At 33.8% G+C, this 24,817-nt stretch overlaps 2 protein-coding genes across 5 annotated transcripts; one reads left to right on the forward strand and one right to left on the reverse strand.

Annotated features, from left to right (window-relative positions):
• The first annotated feature begins 735 nt into the window (after positions 1 to 735).
• Positions 736 to 5,200, forward strand: LOC108487163 (calcium-dependent protein kinase 28-like). Its single transcript, XM_017791427.2, has 12 exons — positions 736 to 1,377; positions 1,960 to 2,090; positions 2,306 to 2,347; positions 2,486 to 2,597; positions 2,695 to 2,773; positions 2,854 to 3,023; positions 3,362 to 3,488; positions 3,677 to 3,792; positions 3,918 to 4,025; positions 4,105 to 4,167; positions 4,255 to 4,428; positions 4,645 to 5,200. Exons 1-12 carry the CDS (start codon positions 1,021 to 1,023, stop codon positions 4,798 to 4,800), a joined length of 1,635 nt encoding a protein of 544 aa, XP_017646916.1. The 5' UTR covers positions 736 to 1,020; the 3' UTR covers positions 4,801 to 5,200.
• Positions 5,201 to 8,769: 3,569 nt separating this feature from the next.
• On the reverse strand, positions 8,770 to 12,571 carry LOC108486977 (cell cycle checkpoint protein RAD17). Of its 4 annotated transcripts, none has more exons than XM_017791150.2 (12): positions 12,141 to 12,568; positions 11,970 to 12,027; positions 11,800 to 11,885; positions 11,668 to 11,715; positions 11,481 to 11,540; positions 11,231 to 11,333; positions 10,635 to 10,945; positions 10,205 to 10,559; positions 9,887 to 10,012; positions 9,516 to 9,714; positions 9,360 to 9,420; positions 8,770 to 9,268 (listed from the first exon to the last, which is right to left on the reverse strand). In XM_017791150.2, the coding sequence occupies exons 1-12, from the start codon at positions 12,327 to 12,329 to the stop codon at positions 9,047 to 9,049; spliced, it is 1,818 nt and encodes a 605-aa protein (XP_017646639.1). In that variant the 5' UTR covers positions 12,330 to 12,568; the 3' UTR covers positions 8,770 to 9,046. The 4 variants fall into 4 exon arrangements, with proteins under 4 accessions (XP_017646639.1, XP_052875830.1, XP_017646638.1 ...); XM_053019870.1 differs by having other exon boundaries at positions 11,481 to 11,549; XM_017791149.2 differs by having other exon boundaries at positions 10,205 to 10,945; positions 12,141 to 12,571.
• Between the last annotated feature and the right edge of the window lie 12,246 nt (positions 12,572 to 24,817).

The raw sequence follows: 24,817 nt of genomic DNA on the forward strand, positions 1-24,817 counted from the left end.
ATTTCCACTTCAGAGTAACTAAAATCAACCTTAAATACTTAATATGAACTAATTTACATATTAATTAGAAATTGAATAAATATTAAAATACAATTTGAAATAAAATAGTTGTATTTTTCCTTTACTTTTAAACTCAAAATTAAATTCAACTTGAAAATTACAATACTGTAGATGAGCTAAATCTAATAATATTATTAACATATTTTATGTTTATCCAAACTCAGCATGACTTAAAATATGAGTCTAGTATTTCATTCAAGCCCGCCCATATTTGTATGCAATTCACCTAACACTATTTTAGGCATGATCATATTATATTTTTATTTTAAAAAAATTACTAATATTTTTGTAATTTAATATTTAATTAATTTAACATTTTTAAAGTATGTTTGGGTTATTATAAATTTACAAATTAGTTAATATATAAAAATAATGGAGTTGTGGATTAAAATATTTTTGGTATATGATGTTTTGATGAAAACTTAGAGAAGTAAGCAGATGATGAAAAGATATGAGTTTTGATTTTGAAGGCCAACAAAGTGGCAATCATAAAGTGAAAGTTTTGAGATTGCCAAAAAAAGAAAGGTGAAGGTAGTGAATAAAAAGCAAGCGGCAAATCTATTTTTGCCCAATTAGCCCATAAATAAGACAAGAATTTAAGCATTAAATCTGTTATCTTTTTAAAGCAAAAAGGAAAGCTGGAATGTGTAATAAAATAAAATAATTTTAGGTGGAAGATATAAATAGATAAAAGAGTTAATTTAGTAAAAAGAAAAAGAGTGGATTTGTGTTTTCATGATATCATAACTTGATATTTTTTTTTTTTTTTTGGTCATACAATAAACTAATTAAATTTGATTCTAGTCTCCCTTCTTCCTCTTTCTGTTGGGGGAGTTTTATCATTTCCCACTTCTTGCTATTTATTTTCATTTCATTTACCTTCTTCTTTTTCCTTATGGGATTCCATCTCTAGAGCTCATTGTTTGAATACCCTCTCTTCTTCCTTCCTTTGTTATCGTCATGGGGATCTGCCTCTCCACCACCAAGGTCTTTGGCGCAAGCAGCAACCCCTCCCCCGACCACCACGAAGAAAAGCAACCCGCCTCCTCCACAACAACGACCAATGCCAAAAAGGAGTCTCATAAGCCAACTGTTAAACATCAACAGCAGCAACAGTTCAAAGCCAAGCCTAGTTCGAGGAAACACGGTGGGAACGTGCCTTGTGGTAAGCGTACAGATTTTGGGTACCGTAAGGATTTTGAGAAGCGATACACAACTGGGAAATTGTTGGGGCACGGTCAATTTGGATACACCTACGTTGCCATAGACAATGAAAATGGCGATCGCGTTGCCGTTAAGAAAATTGAGAAAATGAAGGTATTCTTTTCATGTTTTTATATTACTTCCTTTGATTGTCATATTCAAGATGGGATTTTTTTGAGGGTTTGATAACTTAAAAGATGAGAATTTTAGGGTTAATTTGGATTGAATTTTCCATATTGGTGGGGGATGTGAGAAATTTAACTTCTATTTTGGATTCCTTATTGGTTATATATATATATATATTATTGATCACATTTGTCTGGATACGGGAAGCTGGAAGCCTTTCTCTTCTCTGTTTTTTAATGTAATGGGGATAGATGGTCTTAACTAGAAGCATCATTGCCTAAGTAAGGACAAAATTTGGTAGGGATATGCAATAGTCTAGTTGAGCTATGATGATTTTGCATCTGTTTGGCAATCTTATTTATTACAGTTTTAAGATCTTGGTATGGAAAGATTGGATTATAGGATTTTGCAGCAGTTCAATTTGATTGACATCATAATTAAAGCTTCATGTGAAGCAGCAACCTTTAAGCTGCATTATTTTGTTGTTCGAATTGACACTAATTCGGTATAAGCATAGTGGGACTTATTTTTTACTCTTTCTCTTATTTTAAAACCCTGGGTTGCATGCAGATGGTTCTTCCAATTGCTGTTGAGGATGTCAAGCGAGAAGTCAAGATATTAGAGGCCCTGAAAGGCCATGAGAATGTGGTTCAATTTTATAATGCATTTGAGGATGATTCCTATGTATACATTGTTATGGAGTAAGTTTCTATATTTTATCTACAATTATGGCTGTTCATTCAGTTCCGGTTTTCTTTTAATTGTATCATTTTCTTTTTCTTGTCTTCTGATGTTCAATTTTGCCCAAAAGTTTTGTTTGCCTAGTGGTTCATATTTGGCCTTCTCCTCTAATATGATTTCATATTAATCCTTTTATATCTTGACTATCTTACATGTTGATGCTATCTGATTCTAGGTTGTGTGAGGGTGGAGAGTTGCTGGACCGGATATTGGCCAAGTAAGGATACTAAAATTTTGATATTGTTACTCTTAAATAATGTGAATTTATGGACCAAATATGGTAGTCAATACTTTCTGTTAATGTTTTCAATAGTGTTACTTCCAGTAGTAACTTATGCTTGCCATCTTCTATCAGAAAGGACAGCCGCTATAGTGAAAAAGATGCAGCATTTGTTGTACGGCAGATGCTCAAAGTTGCTGCCGAATGTCATTTACGTGGCTTGGTTCATCGTGACATGAAACCTGAGGTATGCTCAACTACATTAACATGGATAACTCGTAAAACTTCCTCTTTAGGAAGTCATGCTGCATCTTTACGGTTTCCTCATTGTTTCTTGTCTGTAGAATTTCCTATTTAAGTCAACCAAAGAGGACTCACCTCTGAAGGCTACAGATTTTGGTTTGTCAGACTTTATCAGACCTGGTGAGTTGCATTTGCTAATTTTAGAATAATCATGCAACAAACATCAAAGCTATATAATCTTGAACTATGATTAAATGCAGGGAAGAGGTTTCAAGATATTGTTGGCAGTGCCTACTATGTTGCTCCTGAAGTATTGAAAAGAAAGTCAGGGCCGGAATCAGATGTATGGAGTATTGGTGTAATTACCTACATTTTGCTTTGTGGGAAGCGGCCTTTTTGGGATAAGACCGAGGACGGTATATTTAGGGAGGTGTGGTACATTTCCTGATCATGGATCTTGATTTATTCTTTCATTGCTTTCTCTGGGTTTGTAATTTTACTTTATTATTATCAGATGTAGACTGGTGGTATGCCTGTTTCTACACCATGCTCATGTTACATGAACTGGTGGCCATACTTTTGGATACATGTGCACTCTATTTAATCCTTTGTTCTCTTTTTATGTATATGTCCATGAGGAAAATTTCTGGATATTTTGTTCACCTTCCAAGTTACTTTACCCTGTCTTAGATGTATTGTCTTATGGTTTTTGTTTATTTAATGCATTTACTTTCCGGAGAATTCATATGCAACTGTCTATAATTTCAGGTTTTGAAGAACAAGCCTGATTTTCGTCGTAAACCATGGCCAACAATTAGTGACAGTGCTAAAGACTTTGTGAAGAAGTTATTGGTGAAGGATCCCCGGGCTAGACTGACTGCTGCTCAGGCCCTATGTATGTCTTTAAATCATCTCATCTTAATTATTTATTTTTCCTTTTTTCTTTTAGCTCTATGAAATGTATGGTACCTTAGTACCTTACCTGTCAAGTTTACTACTAGCTGCTAAAACAAATCTTCTACTTTGCTATAATTTTATCCTTCTATTATTTATAGAATATCTGATTGGTTTCAATTTCTTCAGCACACCCATGGGTTAGAGAAGGGGGAGATGCATCTGAGATTCCTATTGATATATCTGTTCTGAGCAACATGCGGCAATTTGTGAAGTACAGTCGATTGAAGCAGTTTGCTCTGAGGGTAACCTAGTTTTTGTTTCTCTAAAAACCTTAGTGGAATATTTTATGGGCACAAGTGGCTATTGTTCCCTCCTTTGGTTGTTCATATCTTGACGTATAAGTGTTATTATTTTCATTATCCTGTAGGCATTGGCTAGCACACTTAATGAAGAGGAGATAGCTGATCTTCGGGATCAGTTTCATGCAATCGATGTGGATAAGAATGGTGTTATTAGTCTTGAAGAGATGAGACAGGTCAACATTTCTATCACATCTAACTTCTATAGTGTTTTTTACTTAAAATTTCAAACTAATAGGGATGGTTTCAGTGCAGGCCCTTGCTAAAGATCTTCCTTGGAAGTTGAAGGAGTCACGTGTCATTGAGATTCTTCAAGCGGTGACTACAGATTTCCTGTTCTTAATTTGAAGGTCTTCTTTTCTTTTCTTTGGTTTTGATTATTGTTTGTTTCCCTTGATCACACAGATTGATATCAACACAGATGGGCTTGTTGATTTCACCGAGTTCATTGCAGCAGCTCTACATGTGAATCAAATGGAAGAACATGATTCTGAAAAATGGCAGATGCGATCAGAGGCAGCTTTTCAGAAATTTGACGTGGATAGAGATGGGTTTATAACTCCAGATGAGCTTAGAATGGTAAGTAGTATATTTTGGTGTCAGTCCATTCATGAGGTGAACCATGGGTTTGATAGTATTATATAATACGAAGTTGAATCAATGTGTTCAGGATGTCCTGATATCCAAAGTGGCCAATGTTATTTCTAGCAAATGTATCTCAACTTTTTTATGAAGAATGTGTTACTAGAATAGTAATTATGTTCCCTTATTCACAGTGTGCAATTGTTTTTGCAGCACACGGGCTTAAAAGGCTCCATTGACCCTTTGCTCGAGGAGGCTGACATCGATAGAGATGGAAAAATAAGTCTTGAAGAGTTTCGCCGACTTTTACGAACTGCAAGCATCAGTGCACGGCCTATTCCTAGTCACCGTATTACTTGGAAGTTATAAATTAAAATTGACATTTTGGGAGGGTTGATCAGCGGAGTGCGAGGGAAATGGAACATGTTCCGGATTTTGTGCTTGTTTGGTATCTCCATGAGCACCGTAAGGACTCTTGTTTCTACTCGAGTTTTGATTGATGGCATGTGCTTTGGTGAATCCACTTTTGAGAAGGGGGGATGGTGGCTCTGGTGAGACAAGTGGAGGTATATACATATATGGTCACTCTGTGTACATTTCTTTGGTTGGGTATTCCTTGTTTTACCCTCCCAAATTTGTAATGTGACTGTAGATAAATTTAGCAACGAAAATATGGAATTGATTTTTTTTAAACAACCTTACTCGCTACATGATATCGTTACTGACTTGTTGCTATATATATATATATATAAAAGATTGTGTTGAATAATGCTTTCAGTTGAGATCATCTCGATTTGAGAGTCTTTTAGTCCGACAGGACAGAAATGTTAGATCCAAAATTTATTTGTAAAAAAACAAGTGTTAACATTTTCTGCTCAACTTTTAGCTGGCGGCATGCTGGTAATAGAATACAAGCAAATTAAAACTCAGCACACTGTCTATCCAGCAGCAAGCAAAAGGCATTTGATTCCAATTGGTAACAAATCTGAACTGTCACGACAAACTCTTCAACTAACCAAGTATAATGACCCAGGACCCATTCAGACATTAAGCCTAACAATATACATATGAAGTAATTATTCAGCCATCACAAAATTGGACAATAGAAACTGGTACGTTGAATCCAACACCCACAATCTTGATATACCTTTTCTTGCGGCTTCATTGATGAAACTTGTCCTCATCTATTGGTGACCGGGAAGTTAACAGAGACTCAAACTTATGATCCCTTGTTGGCAAGTGTGATAACAGCGGTGGGACCTGTTGAATTCTAAAAAGTGGGTCCGCCGGTGTTTGAGAATATGAATATGTTTTTATGATTGAAGTTATTCCGAAGGGCCAAGAGTATCGGTTTGAGGTTGAAAAAGCTGACTACTGTTCATGAATTCTCATTAAACTACCTTTCCTTTTCAAACCTTGCCACTACTCCTTGATGGCCTTTTGCTGGGTTTGTTTAGCATCGTTTACTCGTCAAATCAATTTTTCCACTCATAATTATTGTTAATCAGATAGCTTTTTATGTTGCAACTACTTGTCAAGCTAAGTTTTTCGGCTATTTTACATAACTAACCTAAAAAAAATAAATATTAACAAAAATAACCCTATTTGAAAAATTATGACAGAAATACCCTGAAATCTACCATGCCGGACAGTGCCAACCATCTCACCGCTGGCACCACCCTCCATCATTTCCTAATCATACCTTAATGATTGCCCCATCTAATAAAAAATAATATCTTTTTTGATACGGACAATGTAATTGCCGACACCCATATATATATATTTGAAATACCTTGGAAAAAAATGGGTATTTTACAAGTTAAAAAGAAAAAAAAAATAAAATTTTAATAGGTATAGCCGTTGAAGTGGCCTCAAAACTTAAAAAAAAAAAAAAAAGAATTTTTGTTTTTTTGGTGCCGGTGTTGAAGTGGTCGGCACTGGTTTAAAATAAAAAAAATGGATTGAGGAGGAAAAAAGCTGCACTCCAGTTGTGTTAGTTGGCCCGATGAATGTCGACAATAGCTAATTGCATAATGGAGTGAAGGCGGCGGCTAGGGCAAATGGAGAAGGAAGAAGAGATGAAGAAAGACGAGGAGTAAAGAATGAAAAATAAGAAAAAAAAATGAGAAGAGAGAGGAGATAAGACAAAAGTCGCCTTCACTCCACTATGCAGTTAGCTACCGCCAACATCCATTACGCCAACTGACACAATTGGAGTGCAGTTCTCTTTCTCTTCAATTTATTTTTTGTATTTTGAACCGATGATGGTCACTTCAACGTTGGCACCTATTAAAATATTTTTTTCTTTATATTGTAGAATACCCAAAATTGTTGGAAGGTATTTCAAAAAAATACATAGGTATTGGCCATTACAGTGCCGACACCAAAAAATACATTTTTTATTGGACGGGACAATCATTAAAGCATGATTAGAGAATGACGGAGGGTGGTGCCGGCGGTGATACGGCACCGCCCAACACTGTAAATTTTAGGTTATCTCCATCATAATTTTTCAAACTAGATCATGTTTATAGATATTTATTTTTTAGGTTAGTTGGTTAAAATAACCAAATTTTTAAACCAACCAAAAAAACATAAAAATTTTCTAGATTTTTGGTTTTCTAATATATATTTGCCTGTTAGTTGTCTAGCTTTTGATTTTTGAAAACTTATTTTTACTTAAAATATCATATCTAAATTAAATATTTTTATTTTTTCAAATATATTTTAACAGTAATATTAAACACTTAAATCCCAAATTAAATTATTTCAAAAGTAAAGCCAAACTTACCCTGACTCAAGAAATTGTAAATATAGCACGATTTCAGTATCACATGTTTAGTGGCTTAGAAAACAGCAGAGTAGAAGAAATTCATACATTTAGTTACACATGGACATGGACTTATCCCCAGAAAAAATAAACCTTCAAGAAGGTAAAGCAATCATGCATATTAGTACATATAGTAATATGCATGCATGTGTTTAAGCTTTTCTTTTCTGTTTCTTAAGGCACTGCTATGTAAATATTAAGTTCATACATGAGATACTCTTCGATTTTCAGGTTCCTAATTACTACAAAGAAGCTTACGTTAGGAGGAGAGTGGTTATCGTGAGAGCCGGGAAAGAACCGGGGCTCCAACTAAAGTTGTTGAGGAGGGTGTTGTGGTGTACTAGTTCAAGCCAATGAAGCCTTACACTGGCAGATGCCTTCAGGTTCATGAAGTCCGAAATAAAATTTGGAGCAGAAAAGTAGAAAGTAGAAAGATTTTATTGAAAGTTATGACTTTAGATTCTATTGAAATCAGAACAAGCAAATTCTTAGAAAAATTATAAAATTTAAGGTTAATAGGTATAAATTACAATAATTACCCGTCAAAAGGAAGATTATAAAGTAATCATTCACCCACCGTACCATACATCTTGCAGCAAAATGAAGTGGAAAAAGAAAATATTCGTTATAAACATTCATAAAGTAAAGCAGAAAAGTCATGTTTCATGATTTGATACGTATAATGCTTAATGAATTAATCTTTGTTGTCGAATTCTCACTGTATGACCTAATAAATAGTATGAAATTAATTGAATTGCAAGGTTCGAATGTATTTTCTCAATCATGGTTACTTCCTGGCATGTGCTGTTCCATTGGAGCAGGAAGCTCCTTCTAGAGTTAAAATACCAACCATGGTTCATGATATGTTCCACGATAGTCACGTAGAAGCAGCTCCTGAGGTAAGAAGCCCAATATTTAATTCTGGATACCATTTCCATCTATTTGGGATTTTTTAAGGGTCAACATTCTGTTTATACAATTAGTTCAGTCAAACCGATCCATCGACTTTAACTTAATTCACTAACCAAATCAACTTTACACTGATTAATTAAATCGGTTAACCGACTTATATATTGAGCACTTCAAACCCATTTTAACAATTATCATCAACCATCAATGCACATAACCATAAGTTGAGAACTATGAACCTATATGTTGAACAGTTGCACTTCCACTTACATTAGAAGAAGCAAATAATAAAATAGAAAAACTACCAACCAGACCGAAAGAACCCTGAATTAATTATAAAAAATGCTATGCTTAAATGGGTACTTCTGTTTACTACAATGTTGCATGCACTTGAAATAAAGTAATGAGGTGAGGGTGTTAGTGAAAATTCCATACCAATTCCAGCTTAATAACTGCTTCGAGCTCAATACTATTTCTCTGCATCGGCTCCACCGCCAAATACAAGCCGCAGACCTTCAATATTTACAAACAACCCATATGCATATAGCTTCTAAACAAAACATGTCAAAGTTATAACATAGATTAATTAAACTCCAAAATTGCATCTCTCTAAAAGCATGCCAACTCTACTATACGGGATTATATTAAACACCATCACTGTCAATTTTGGTCCATGCTTAGCCTGAGGTTGGAAACTAAAAATTGTAACGTATGCAACTAAGAAGAAATTAACAGAAGAGGATATTTACAGAGGGAAAGTGTCACATATGTTTTAAGTAAAAAAAATGCAGAACTAATTATTTTACAATGAACGACTGGCTGTCTGCTTGAATAAGGCTTGATCCTTGAGCAGAGCAGCTATTAAGTATCTATCTCTCACCAATCTTCAATATCATCATCATCAGAAATTTCACTTTCTTCTTCATCTATACTCATTCTTTTTACGCTCTCATCTTCCGACTCATGAGTTTCAACATCTCTGGCTTTTCTGTAACCAACCCATTTTAACACAGGTCTATACTCTGTAGCTATAACCGATACTTCGGAAAGGCTTGACGATCCACCATCTTCCATAAACCTCTGCCTTAGCATCTCATTCTGCATTGTCCAGACTTTTTTTTTACTGAATGGCCTTCAAACGTAAATTCATAATTACTACAACTATGGGAACTAACAACATCAAACCCACCTGATTGTGAGATGATGATTGCTCTATCTGCCAAAGCTTTGGTTTGCGAATAGCATGCCATCTGGTATAATAGCACATTTTCATAAGAAGTGATTCCCTAATGCAAAGTGCAAATGTTGTGGATCTTTGGACTAAACTAAAGCATGAAAATAGAACCTTGAAGGTGATGGATGAAAATTTCCATAGAGAACTCCACGAACTGCGACTGAAGCAGCAGCAGACTGTAGAACATTCTCTATCTCACTATGTCTATTTAAAGTCCTTCGAGAGGTAGCGAGAAGCAAATCAGCATCACCAAGATATGAAGCCACAGCCCATGCATCATCCATCGCCTCATCGCTCACAAAATCTAGAACTGCAGGAATTGGATAGCAGTAGCATCAGGCATGAGAGAAACCGGACAGAAAACAACTCACAACACTTTGCTCCATCCCTCTGCCTATTTCTCTCTCACGCACAAACAAAGACAAGGAACAATTGTAAAACTTATTCATAGCATAAGCAAATTGAAGACAAGAAAAAGTTACCATTTTCATGAAGAAAATCTGTAATAGGTCTTGATTGACCATGTGCTTGGCAGAGTATCTTTTCTGGAGAATCCATTTTAAAAGGAAGTCTTGAGAATTTCTCCCCTACTCGAAATGCATTTTGGTCTAGGAGAAAAGGCGAAGTTCAGAGTTAAATAACTTAGATATATTCAGAACAATGTACTACATAGTAGAGACTGACATATTTTTAGCCATTCCATAGCATGAGGACCCTAAATATTCCCCTTTCTTTTCTCATAATAAATCAAGCCCACATAAAAGGGAACTTCAATTAATAAATTATATGTCAAGAAATACCTAATGCAACTACATTTTCTGTGTCTCTTTTGTTATGCAAGAATTTCCCCAATGCATGAAAAAGTGTCAGGGTTTCATCTCTGCCATATTGTGAAGAAAATCCACCGCTGAACTCATTGAGCACATTTGCATTTTCTTTTGGGCAACTGGGAGTAGAATTGGATGATGATAAATCAAGTTCCACATTTGGTTTCAGACAGAAGAGCTGTAAAGAAGTAATTGCATGTCTGATGTCACCTCCACTGGCTCTTGCAATCAAATCAATCTCTTCAGCAGCCACATTACATAGCTCCTGTCTGCATATTCTAGAGAGTGTTTTCTTTATGGAATTATTTGTTATAGGATTAAAAGCAACCTGCAATTTCCAGCTAGAAATTAGCAACCACTGGAAAAATAATAAACCTAATACCAATTTTCTTGTGAGCATAACCTTACTAGCCCCAGCACTCTCAAGTGTCAACTGTAGTTCTTCCAACCATCTTGCAGTGAGGTCTGATGAATCTGCATTACCATAGTCAGTGACCAATATAGCTGTTGGTACCCTTGTCGATCTCACAAGCAGAACCAAGCACCTCTGAAGTCTTTCAAAAGCTGATCTTCCATTAGTTACAGGAAGATCATCAATCACCAATATGATTGAAGACTTTGAGTTCCCATTCAAAGATGAAGAGATCAATCCATACTTCCTCACTCTTTCAACAAAATTCTCAAACTCATCCAACTTAGAAGTGTACTTCATCCCTGGACCACAAATATTATTATCAGCAAGAATTAGTTAATTGGGAATTTGTATGAAAAACTAGCCTTTAGAACTATGGTTCACATCTGAGACTTTAAATTCTATATTTCACCTCGAATTGGTTAACAAATGTAACTATTAAAAAGGGAAGCAGTACACAGCAGCTAATAATTAAAATTCCTTGCATCCAGGCCAACAAAAAAATTATTTTTTGAAACCATTGTTTTCGTATAGCAAACCTGACAAAGATTCTGCCCAACTTCGTCATGAAAGATGCACCTAAATACCTGCACTTGAGTTATGAACATGTTCTTGCCAAATTGTGGGAGTAGGTGTGTTCCATTCACATAATTGAGCCCCAATCTTAGATGCAATCAAATGGACAGTGGCCTACACACAAGAAGCAGGATTTTCAAGTAAAACTTGCAGGTAAATGCTGTTATAGTCCTACCATTAAGTCATAAAATGGATAAATAGCAACAACACAGTGCCTTAGTATAAAATGTAGAAAAATTATGCTTTGCTAAGACAACCTACAGATTTTCCAACCCCAGCTTGCCCAGAGAGGATGAGAACAGAACTACGGCCAACCTCATCCTGTAAATACTAAAGAAAAACACATGAACTTACTCAGACCAGTTGAAGAATAATAATAACGAGATGCTTATTCAACATCAGCAATAGATAACAATCACAACATCCCACTTTAATATAATGAAATTACCTTTGGAGTCATCAATCTTTCCTCAAACCATGACTTGACTTCTTCAACCTGCAACAAACAAGAGAGGGAAAAAATGCGAATTAGTAGATTACAGATATTCAAATGGACAGTATATAGCATATTGACTCTCACCTTTTTCTTGTTAACAGCAAGCTCTTCCAGAGAAGAAGGCTTATGTTTATCAACCCACAATTCCTTTGGATTGCTCCTTCTAGAACCTAGATCGTATTCTATTTCCAATTAATCATAAAGTAAATGTTTTAATGAAAAATTTTGTTAAGAAGGAAATATACACAGCATACCGGCAGAAACCTTGAACCCATTCAAAACTTCATCAAAATCTCTAAAAGCAAGTCTCATCTGCACTAAACATCAAATTTAATGATTAATATATATATATACACACACATACATTTAAAAGAGCGAAAAAGACATTTAAGAAATTAATAATGATAAAAACAGAACGTATTTACCTCATCTACATTGCTGGATTGTTTGGTTAAGCGAAAGCCCGGGAGACGAGGCTTTTTGGCTCTACTAGGATTCGTACGAGTAAGAGAAGACGTGGATTTGGGCTTCTGGTAGCTCCGTGTCAACCTTGAAGAAGGCTCGTAATCTTCATCGTCTGACGAGGATATGACGATGTTGTTTCGTTTCCCCATTGCTAATAGAGCAGAAACACTATCGATAGGTTTTTGAGCAGTTCAAAAACCCTAAAAGTTAGAGAATTTGTTTTGAGATCAAAGAGAGGGATGAAATGGAAGGAGTGGCAGGATTTGGGGAAGAACTGAAAAGAGAAGTGTTTCCCTTCGCGGGCTCAAAAAATAATAAAGGCGGTGACTTTATCAGCCAAGGTTAGGAAACGGGAAAGGCGTACGAGGGAAGCTAATTACGATTTAGGATTAAGGAACAGGGATAATATACTAAATGCTACTTCAGTTTAGCTTGGAAGTTCAATGTAGTACTCAAACCTTTTTTTTCTCCAATTAGGTTCCTACTTTTGGCTTCCGTTACCCAACCCTACGGAAATTGCTAGTTTCGGCCAATGGAAATTTGACAAATGTAGTTAAAAAAGTCACATATTAGCATTGTTTTAATTTCAATTAATTAAAAATGAGTTTTTTAAAATAGTATTTTCTATATCCAAAACTTATTTTTCAGATTCTCTCAATATCAATGGGTGGTCAAGTTCTTTTTGAATTTCATGGCAAAGTTTTCATCGCCCCAATGACTCTCAAGTAAAAATTATATAATAATTATCTCGTGTTAGAGTTTTGGATTATTTATTTTTTAATTTAACTCAATTAAATATATTCAAATTCAACTTTAGTTAAATTTAATATAACTCAATTTAATTTTAAAAATTTAAATTAAATTTAGTTAATAAAACAAGATTTGTCAACTCAATTAATTCAAACTTTTTCATTAAATTCGATTAAACTCTCCCCTAATTATCTTCTATTATAGAATAACTTAGAGATTGAGAAATTTATTGTATATAATTGTTGAATAGATTTATATTCCTTTGTGGCAAATCACTACTTTCTTTAGGTAAATATGCAAACACATTTGTCCAAAAAAAAAAAAGATGTCTCCCATTATTATTGACTTCTTAAGAAAAAAATTCCAATTTTAATATTGAATTTAGAACGTTGATTTTTTATTTTAATATTAAACTATACTTATTACGTTGAGGAATAAAACCTCTAAATTCAAAGTAATGTACATTATCTAATGCTGGAAGAAAAGTACGCTCGACCTACAAATTGTCTAGGTGTAGTTGGTTTTTTCAAGGTGGTCAAAATACTTCTTATTTTGTTATGATCATTGTTGCTCGTGACTTTGGAGGAAATATGGAGATCAAATACTCTTATTTTCAACTTCTCACATGGCGAAGAAACAATAACTTTGGAAGATGTAGTCTTAGCCATGAGCCTTCCAATTGAAATAGTTGTTGTCCTTGGGGTGGCTAAATTTGAGGTTGAGTTAGAAACGAGAAAGTTACTCAATCATTGTCCTTGGGTGGCTAAATTTTCCGAACAGATAGGTTAATAAAACTATTCATGAATTACATTAATACTTTGTATATTGTCCTCACATGGTTTTTGCATGGAAAAAAAATAGAAGCAAATGTTGTTCATTAGTTGTCTAATGTTTAACTAATATTAAGCAGTATTACGCGGTCAAATCGTAATATAGAAAGACAACTTGTATTAGTAGACGGACTTAAACATGTCCTTAGTATAATCGAAAATGAGTAAACTAATTGAAAGACTAATATGTCATCTATCAAGTCCAATTGGAGAGATGTTTTATCATGGGCATCAGAGCGGATGGCTCTCAAAAGATAGAGATATAGATCTGACTAACTGGACTGAAAATACATCGGACTGGACCCAAGAAGAATAGATCTTCGTTTCATTTATGGATTTATTCACTTGTAATGTTTATAGTGTGACATACCTAAATCTTGAGTGGATGACAGACTATGTATGTGTGACTATATATGTGTGACTCATACGCTTTGATGTAAGAAAAAACTTGAGTACGAATAGATAAGGAACTGAAAGATGATGTAGTAGGTGTACGACTTCTATAGACATGGGTAAATGATATCCTCTCATTGGCATTACATGGTTGATGAAAAGTAAACATGGACAATGGTCGTTCGTCTTTGTGATGAATGACTTGATCATTATTTGATAGTGGTTGACTTTTCATGAAGTAAGATGTAATGGTTACAATGAGATAAAATATAATCATATTGGGAGAACATATATTATCCCAAAGAGATTAAGGATACCCTATGAGAGTAACACACTTATAACAAAGTCATTAGACGATTACTAATCGAGTTGCTTTCGTAATGGTATGCGTTAGGGAGAGCTCAATCAAGATACTAGAGTAGAATGACCTCGTGACTAAATGAGTTTATAATTAAAGGGTGAAAAGTTGATACTTAACTATAAATCATTCGAGGCTCAATTGCATATGTCAAATCGGTCTTTCCGCTAGCTCATTGAAACCAGAAATGAATTGCATATTTGAATTGAAATGAACAGAATGAATAAAAATAAATAAATGGAAAACATTTAGAAATGATTATGGTTTTGTCTGAGATGGAAAAATGGAATCACTTGGAAATGAATGTGGTTTTCTCAAAATAGAATTGGAAATGAAAGTGGGAAATGATACATTTGCAAATGAACATGAATTACTAAAAAATGATCGAAAGAATGAATTTATGTTTTTGAGCCATTTTAAAGCCCGAAAATGAAAATAAATCATTCAATCATAGTAAATAATTTGAATGGTAAAATATTAAATATATTTTCTCAAAAATTTTGCCATGGGTAAAATCATCATAATTTTACCGAAAGTAAAATTTCGATGAGAAAATTATTTAATATAAATATTGAAAGTTATTTTTGGCAAATAGAAAAATAAATATTGAGTTGGATCAAATTATAAATATAACACCTAAATGAATGGCATGACGACCAACCCTTCGTTATTTCAACTATCATCATAAGATGAAGTAATTTAATAATTAATCAACAATCCTATAGGGTTTTGTTGTGAAAACGTAATATATGAAACAACCTTCTAATAATATTAATCTGTTTATAATAATCTGGCCATCTAACTTCAGAAGTCTAATTACAATTTAAACTAGGTTTGAAGAGTTCTTATACAAGCACAAAACAAAAATTCAAACTACACTTTGCCCCGATATCTACACATGTTACAAAACTAAAGATGACTTACTTACATAAGACTGTGAAGATTTTGGCTTAGTTCCCTTTTTTTTCCCACGAACAATAGGTTGGAAATACCTGAAGTGAGGAAGAGAAACACGATAAGTTCACGAGGAACTTAGTTAGTTCTAAAAATAAGTTACTTCAGTTAAGAATTCGCCAGAGATCTCACTTAGACAAATTTTGTGCATTCATATTCAACAACTTATGTTTGGCCTTGAACATCATAGTTGCATAGTACATAATGCATGATAATTCCTTCTATGAAAGGTCATGTAGCATATAGTTTCTTCGTAGAGACTCTTTGTGTATAATCTTAGCATAAAACCAACCGAATGGAGAGAGAGTCATTTCTAATTAACTTGGCGGACAATCCTGAGGACTTTTTCATGCGGATTACTAGATGCAAACTCTTATAAGCAGACTCATACATGTGAACTTGTAGTAGAAGATTCATGGATATAGCGAGTCATACATGTAGATTTAGAAAAGAAGATTCACAAATATGGAAAACTCATACATGCGGATACATAGAAGAATATTCATAGATATGACGGACTCATACATACGAACTTGTATAAGAAAATTCATGGATATGGCGGATGACTGTCTATATATGAATTATCGTTTATAGTAAAAATAACATACCAAAAATATAATAAATTAGAACGGCGGTGTCTGTAAGTGAATGGGTCAAATTATAATATAATATAGTTTACAACGAAACACTTGTAAGTATTCCAATGATTAAGGAGGATGGAATAAATTTATAAAAAAAACTTTTTACAAGAATAAGTATAACGCCCTCAACCCGACCCGATTCACCGGGTTCGGATCTCGGGAGTTAGTTCACATTTCACTTAGCAAAATTTTCAAAAGAAGTCAACTTATACTATTGACTCAAAACATATTTCTTATCATTTTATTTAAAGACTCAATATCAAAGAAACAAAGGAAAGTGTTTTAAAAATAAAATATTACATCATACTTGTTACAACTCATTACAACAAAAAAGTTACAAAAGACAGACTCTTTAAAGCGCAATCCTACAATACGCCACTTTTCCAGATAGTTCACTGTATGCATAATAAATCGGTTCGCTGCTTCCTTGGCGTATTCCTAACTTGTCCCTCTTGGCACACACATCTAAACACCTGAAACAAGAATAAACACTTGTAAGTTCCAAAGAACTTAGTGAGCTTTAATACATAATACATTGGCAAATACTTTTATAATATTGTCTGCGTGCCTGTATGTCAATTTCCATGCTTAACCTATATTCTTGTTTTGGGCGGAAACTTTCAGAATATTTACACATGTACATAAACGCCAATATTCATACATAACATATCAGCTTCCACTTCACTACTTGGTTGATTTATGATCTTACTAAATAATGTTCTATTGTCATTTTCTACATATATCCCGAATATACTTCTCGAAGGGATACCTTTACAAAATTCCTTTCATACAGTTTTTCTCTTCAAACCAACATTTAACATTATCCTAGAATGGTTGTTCCTAGATATTGTTCATGGATGAATACCTATTATATATAGAATCACATTTGACAGATTCTTAGGCTAAGTTCATTACTATCAGTCCACCAAACAAATCATAACCTATTTCAAATCCAATACATGATTATATAGATAATGAACTGTCCAGATCATTTAAAAGAATCCCATACATCTTTGCTATAGAACACAAGAAAATCCTAGATGATAGACAACTTAGCTTCCATAAGATTCTAGAAGGAGACATGATATTATTTAGACATGGCGAATATCAGATGACACGAATTTCAACTCTTTTTAACACAGGAAAATTTAAATCATCTAATACTTATATCCTTCATGTCTACGAATACACCCATATTCTAATCTGCTAGGTTACTATAGTGGATATCCTTATTAACAATACATATACATATTTTCTTTTAAGAACTTTCCTTAAAACACATTCGACTATGTTACAAAACTAATCAAATCAAACTAACTTTAGATGTATCATATACTTATCATACACTTATCTATCAGAGAACTCTCAAAACTTATCTAGAATTTACCACAAAGGTGGATAACCATATTCTGATACAAGGACATCAACGAATATGCCAATGATACAATACATAATTTTCCACAAAAACCATATAGAATACGCCACAAAGGCTATACAGAATGCACCACAAAGGCTTAGCATATTACGCCACACAAGCAACATACAAAATCACATGTTTATTGTCCCAATAGACTTTTACAAAAGGTGTCATGAGTTTCCCCTTATGGACTTATACATAACTTCATGTCGTGATCTACCTGTTCAATTACATATTACCAAAGGCAACACCATGAATACGCATATCATCTTATATTGCCACGGGTTTCAGCCACATGGATTTACACTTAATTTCCTGTTGTGACCTGCTAGTTTGGTTAACAATTTAACTACCGTACCAGAGGCATCATAAAGGAGAAGTTTTCACTCAGAGGTTAACTATCCAAATTCATTCACATAATTGGCTGATTCTTGCCTTTAAATATCATATTACACTCAGTTACTTACCATTTAACTTCTTATTCATACAATACCTCATACATAACTATATTATATATGTACGATCTTTATGATACCTTATATACACTTACCAGTGATCCAAGAGATTATCATATTTGATTTTTTACTCTCTTTGTTCACATATAGTAGTGAAGATTAGAAACTCACTTGATACTCACCTAATTGTAGCTCGAAGCTCCAAACTTGGACATCTATCACGACCTAACAACAACAACTGCTTAAGGAATATAAATTCACCATTAAAACCCATTTACACATAACCTACTAACATCCTAATCATAAATGACCTCATACAGGACCTTGTATTCATGACTTACTGTTCATATAACTCTTAACAACCTTACTCTTTCAGAAACTTAACATGCAGGGCTATATTACTTACCATGAGGTGAAACAACCAATGATTAAATCAAAATTCTTATCTTCCAGCTTAATGAGGAAGATGTGACATTTAAATTTAAGAAAAAGGAATCAGAAAGTAACATTGAAAGAAGAAGAAACTTCCTCGTGATCCTTCTCAGACATATATATAACCTCAATTCCCTATAATGGAACTTGACAAGTGTCAACACCTAATCAGTAGTTGTCCTTTATTTGACCTATGATAACCAAAAGAATTATAAATGATAGTTTTAACTGTAGGCCCTTTGACCATTCAATTCAGTTGACTTCCAACCAAATTACACTACAAAACCCAATTAGCACAGTACTAAGACAAACTAGATGTACTCTATATTTTGTGGTAACTCTTACCATGTTTACTTTTCACTTGGCACATTCTTTTATTAAATAACAGAATAAATTAAAATCTTTATTCACCTCTTTGGTGGGTACTTTACGCCACATTCCAATTCGCCAAAAAACTATAACATTGCAGATTACACTACGCTAGTCAGATAACTTCATAACTACATGCCTTATTCTCAGATTCGCCAGACTTTGGGTGTGACAATAAGTCTAAGTAGTAATAATTAATTCCTATATTATGAAAAATCATAAAATAAAGTAATAAAAGAATTTAAATAACTAAAATAAATAAACAAGAAAAATAAAAAATGACTTAAATCAGTAAAACCAATCGGGAAGATTAACTTGTTTTAGGGTTTGTAATTAACTTTGGATTAAGGTTTTAGGGTGGATTAGATACCAGTTAACCAATTATTACCTCTCGACATTAAACTAATTAATTGATTGGTTGATACTCGCTTATCTCCCGACCTCACTTTCTCAACCAGGATAAACTACGATTTACTCGATTCGACTTATCTCCCAATCTCGTCTAACCTAAGATAACTTCCTAGGGTTGTTAAACCTAGGGTTTAAGAACATGTAATCTATACTAACTAATCCTTTCAGGAAACCCTAAATCCTCCATTAATCATATCCCTATCCACTCATTAATCTTCATTAAAGGATTTAGCCACTCATGTTATTCATAATCTCTAACTCAACTAAATAAATTGGAAGAGAAAAGAGATTAGAATAATCTTGGATTGATATTGAATGAATAATGGAATAGTAATTCTCTCAATCGGAATAACGAAATATGTTGATTGCAAAGAAAATTAAATTGAATAATTTAATTATATAAAAAAACTTTTGGATCAAAATCGATTCCAAGAGGAAAAAAACAAAGAGTTTAGAAAAGCCAAAAAAAAGCTAAATCTAAACATACTCTTAAACTACTAGGGTTTTTTTATTGTACTTAAGATGACTTAGTTACATCAAACCCCTAAGGTCTTATTTATAGAAGTGTTTACAGCCCAAATTAGGTCTTCGACACATCCTAGATCTTCGTATAAAGTCGATTGTGTGGACAAAAATAACCCCAACATACTTAGGTAGCAAGTCGACCTATGTCGTGCCATAGCCCTTGCATGGCGCGACACGACAGGTGAATTTCACCTTGTATGGTTCATTTCATACTTTGATGTCTCGGAAAGTTTGTACATCACTCGTTCATTGCTTCCATGTCAATTACGCCTATAAATCTTTATCCTACACACTCAATTTGACATATTAGAACTACCTAAAGCCCATGTCAGCCCAATAGGTCATAACACTCACAAACGTGTTAAAAAATACTTATTTTACTAATATTTAATGCTAAGTACTAAATACCAAAAACATAATATTACATACTAAATTGCCTATAAAACAAGTTCCTTAAGTGCAAAAATAGACCGAATTAACTACTATATAAGATGACAAGTCAATGGAATCATACATGTGAATTCATGGATAAAGCAGATTCAAAATATAGATTCATAGAAGAAACTTTATGAACATAGTAGATTCATACATGGGGACTTTTTTGCGAACTTTGTATGGCAAAATCTCACATATAAATTTGATGTAAAACTAAAAGAAAAAGTCTAGCGGACTTGCATAACTTACATATGCCATGACCATGGTCTTTCTTACACATATAAGGCTTTAAGCCTTAGACCCCATAGAATCTCATACATTAAAGAATCCATTAGGGTTATCGCAAACATGTGCACATATATATTCATACAGTCCAACCGAACCTCTGCAAAAATGAATACTAAGCGTGTACATTCTTCGTACACTCTGCCTGAACCTCCGTAAAACCAATATCATGAGGCACAGAGTGCACAACATGCCATTTCTTCATTCCCCTAAACATCCCTCCATACCTCCATACTCCGCATATATTCATATTTATGACAAACATATAACAAGCATTCAACTGAACATATTGTTAATAACACAACATAGATCATATTAAACATATCTATCAGACCAATTCAATGATAACTTTTTCAGTAATGATTTTACCAATGAAAGGTTATCAAACAATGAACTGATACATATAATCAAACATGCATCTGCAAATCATCACTTTGCATACTTCAATCGTACATCAAAACAACCTACAATAATTCAACACTTCATCAACAGAACATAAAGTCAAACATAACACAATAACACAGTACTGATATATATAAAATAACCACAAAGAGTTTGAGTTTAGAAACTCACCAACAAAATACCTAGGGTTGACATAGCTTACAGCTGCTTAGCCTTCACTTTATCACTTGAGCCTCGTTTTTCTTGGTTAGCTAAGCATAACAACCATATAAAGATAAAAAAAAAAGACATACATTTGTAAGAAAACCTTAATTCATATGTATGCAAATGAGTTATAAATGTTAACTTCGACTTAAATCATCACTGTTCAAAAAAAAAAAAGAATTATACTGCAATCCTCAAAATTTCCTTCCTTTTACTTAAATCAAAAGGTATGTAAGAGTTAGACAGATTACTAGATTACTAAACTCTCAAATATTTATTCTAACACCCTAGATTCTTTACTTCATACAAATCACTCCGTAATTTTCCTTTCTTATAGCATGAACCAGAGAAGAAGATGAAAGAATGAAAAATGAATACCAGAATGAAAGAATCCTCTCAATATATAATCTTTCCACTACCATTTCCCTTATCTCAGATTGTTTAGTATTATTAATATCCTTAATCATAATGTTTCCCATTAACAGAGACTCTTAGTTCTAATGTAACAAAACTAAATTTAAATTCTAACTATTTACCAATCAACCCGCTGACTTGCCACAAATCGTAGTGGCAGATTAAGTATTTTTTGTCACTTAATGAGCTTGCTTTCTAGGCATTTTAATATATATTTTTTCATTTTTGCATTTCTTAGTTTAGGATTAAAATATTAAAAAATAAGTGTTTTTACGCATTTTTTTGAGTTAGTTGATCTAATCGGGCCAATATCGACCTTAAGGTGAATTTAATAAACTAATTGAGTGTGCATGATATCCCATTGAAGGCCCAAAAGCATAAGAAATTATGAATGGGTTGTAACACAAGCTTTCAGAGTCCAAATACAACTGAGTTGATCAAGGAATTCATATTCGAAGTTGTGTGTCATGACACGCAGAAGGCTGTGTTGCAACATAGGTGCGATGTGGGGCTAAAAAAAAGCAAGGGTATTTTCATTCGCACAACACAACCTTTTATGTAATTAAGGCTGGTGTTTACCCTAATTAAGGCTGTTAAACTCTTCTATAAAGAGCTAAGTTGACGAAAGTTTTGGAAGCTTTTTGCCACATTAGTTTTAGGGTTTATTTTAGTATATTTAGGTTAGTTTAGGTTTTATTTTATTTTTCTAAACAATTTTTATTTCTTGTTCTTCGGCTCGGGTTCAATTTGAATCCAAGTCTTCACAATTCAATATTACAGTATTTTTCTTTTACTCTTTAATTGTAAACGACGAGATCTCGAGCACTATCAAAGGATTTTCCTATTTCGAGCACTCCACGATATCATACAGATATCGTCTACTAGTTGATTAGTTAGGCAAAGAGGTAATATTGTCTAGGTGATAACTAATCTTCTCATAAAACCCTAGTTTTGAATATTACAACCACAGAAGCGAGTTAATCTTCTGCCTGTTATTCGAGAGGTTTTTGTTTGTTAATATTCTTTTAGTAGTTTTGATTTTTAATTTTGTTTTCTTATATTAATCTTTAATATTGATTTTCGTAATATGATTTTCAATAATTACTGTTTAAACATGTTGTTGTATTTAGCTCAACCTCTCTTGGGTACGATCCTCGGAATACTTTCCTATGTTCCATTATAACACACATATATATTACAAATTGACCTGTTCGCTTGCAGATACCGTATTGATTTGATATATTTTTATTTACATGATTTATACTCTAAATGTTTGCACATTTGGAGGCAGTCACTCGCAAGATTCTCATATTCACATTAGAACCCGCTTAAACAGACAATTTTCTAATTAAGTAATCAAAATTTTCATTATGCCAAACCTTTAATGTTTCTGAGTGTACAACCTGCCGCCAAATGTAGTGGTAGTTTTAGTACATTTCAGCACTTAAGGAGCTTGTTTTCTGGTGGTTTTATATTTAATTATCACATTTTCAACTTTTGTAGTTTAGATTTAATTATGTGCAAAATAAGCGTTTTTACGCAAGAATTAATGTTAGTTCACCTATTAGGCCAATGCGACCATTAGGTAGTTTTAATATGCTTAATTGAGTGTGCAAGATGTGTATTTAGCATCTCAATAGCCTTATAGATGACACCCGAGTGTAGCACAAGTTTCTCGAAATACAACACATGAAACCGAAACTCTAAGTCCAATATATTGGTGTTGTGAGATATAGGTCTGAACAGGGGAGGCAAGAATCGACAAGGCTAAAATCGTCCGCATAATCAATAATTTTCCTAATATTATGTAACACCCCTAACTCATATCCGTCGCCTGAATAGGGTTGCGAGGCATTACCAGATAACACATCTCAGTCACATACATTTATACATTCAACTGAAAATCCATTCAAAACATTCACAATGTCCCTTGTAAGGCTCTACCAGACCTTAAAACATGCTTATAAGTGGTTTGGGACTAAACCAATAACATTAGCAAACTTTGAGAAACTTAGAAAATTTTCAAACATTTAAGGGTCACACGCCCGTGTGAACAGGCCGTGTACCTCACACGGCTACCAGATACGCCCGTGTCACAGGCTGTGTGAAAATAGGGCATACATACTGACTTGTACCACACGGCCAAGGACACGCCCGTGTGCCATGGCCGTGGGAAAATTAGGGAGGTTACTGACTTGGCCACACGGTCGGCCACATGCCCATGTACCAGCTTGTATGCCATACACGGCCAATAGACACGCCCGTGCGTCTAGGCCGTGCCAAACCTATAAGGTATTCTGCCTTAATTCGAAGGGATACCCAGGGGACACACGGCCGTATAGCCTAATCGTGTGTCGCATACAGTTGAGACACACGTCCGTGTCTCTACCCGTGTGGACAAAAATAGGCCATTTGTAAAGCCAATTTGCCACCCTTTTTCTCATGCACATAAAGCAACCAAAATATACCATTTCAATGCATATATAAATAGCCAAAACATGCCAATTCATACACATATTATGCCATCTATCCTCAACCATTTCAACTACTCAATTTCATATTCAAAACATACCAAATCATAAGGTCACATTATAACCATCAACCAAAATCATTAATAAGCCATTTCAAATGACCATATACATTTCCAACAACCATATCAAAAAGACCATAGCCTATACATGCCATAAACTAAGCCACAAGATGTAAAGATACCAAAAATCAATAGTCGGATAGTGTGATGTGATCTCTGATGACTTCTAACCCGAGTGAACGTCCGAGACACTATAAAACATAGAAAAATAACACAAAATAAGCGTCACAGCTTAGTAAGTTCATATGTGAGCCTAAAATGATCACAACATTTATATAGCAATTCAAAATAGATAAATCATTATCATTTAAAACATCAATTCATGAGCTAACATCAAATTATTCATGTCCTCATTTGCAAATTCTCAACTTCATATAACTCGATACTTTGGTAGTTTTACCGTACACCTGTACCGATATCTTTCTAATTATCACCCATACTCTTATTAAACCTCTCTGGTTTATAAGTGCTTATGATACAAATTCATAGATTTTCCGATGCCATAGCCCAACTATGGTCTTATGCCATAACATGGTTATGGTCTTATTAATCGATTGCCATATGTATATTTAGTTTAAACAACTATTATTCATATCTCACATAACATTCAATATATACTTTATTATAGTCAAATAAACACATTTTGACATTTTGAAATGAGACATACTTATACTCAATTCTTTCTTATTTAATATACATAATACAATATGAACTCACCAATTTACTTTTATTCAATTTTCACATAAGTTCTGTACGTACCTGTATTACTTAT

This window comes from Gossypium arboreum, chromosome 10 (genome assembly GCF_025698485.1).
Source record: "Gossypium arboreum isolate Shixiya-1 chromosome 10, ASM2569848v2, whole genome shotgun sequence".
Taxonomy (NCBI): Eukaryota; Viridiplantae; Streptophyta; class Magnoliopsida; order Malvales; family Malvaceae; genus Gossypium; species Gossypium arboreum.

Coding starts and splice junctions, on each gene's coding strand:
- LOC108487163 (XM_017791427.2), top strand. CDS start 1,021: ATGGGGATCTGCCTCTCCACCACCAAGGTCTTTGGCGCAAGCAGCAAC. Junction 3,489..3,676: donor GACTGCTGCTCAGGCCCTAT/GTATGTCTTTAA, acceptor CAATTTCTTCAG/CACACCCATGGGTTAGAGAA. Junction 4,168..4,254: donor TCATTGAGATTCTTCAAGCG/GTGACTACAGAT, acceptor TTGATCACACAG/ATTGATATCAACACAGATGG.
- LOC108486977 (XM_017791148.2), bottom strand. CDS start 12,329: ATGGGGAAACGAAACAACATCGTCATATCCTCGTCAGACGATGAAGAT. Junction 12,028..12,140: donor AATCCAGCAATGTAGATGAG/GTAAATACGTTC, acceptor TGTTTAGTGCAG/ATGAGACTTGCTTTTAGAGA. Junction 11,886..11,969: donor TGGGTTCAAGGTTTCTGCCG/GTATGCTGTGTA, acceptor AATACGATCTAG/GTTCTAGAAGGAGCAATCCA.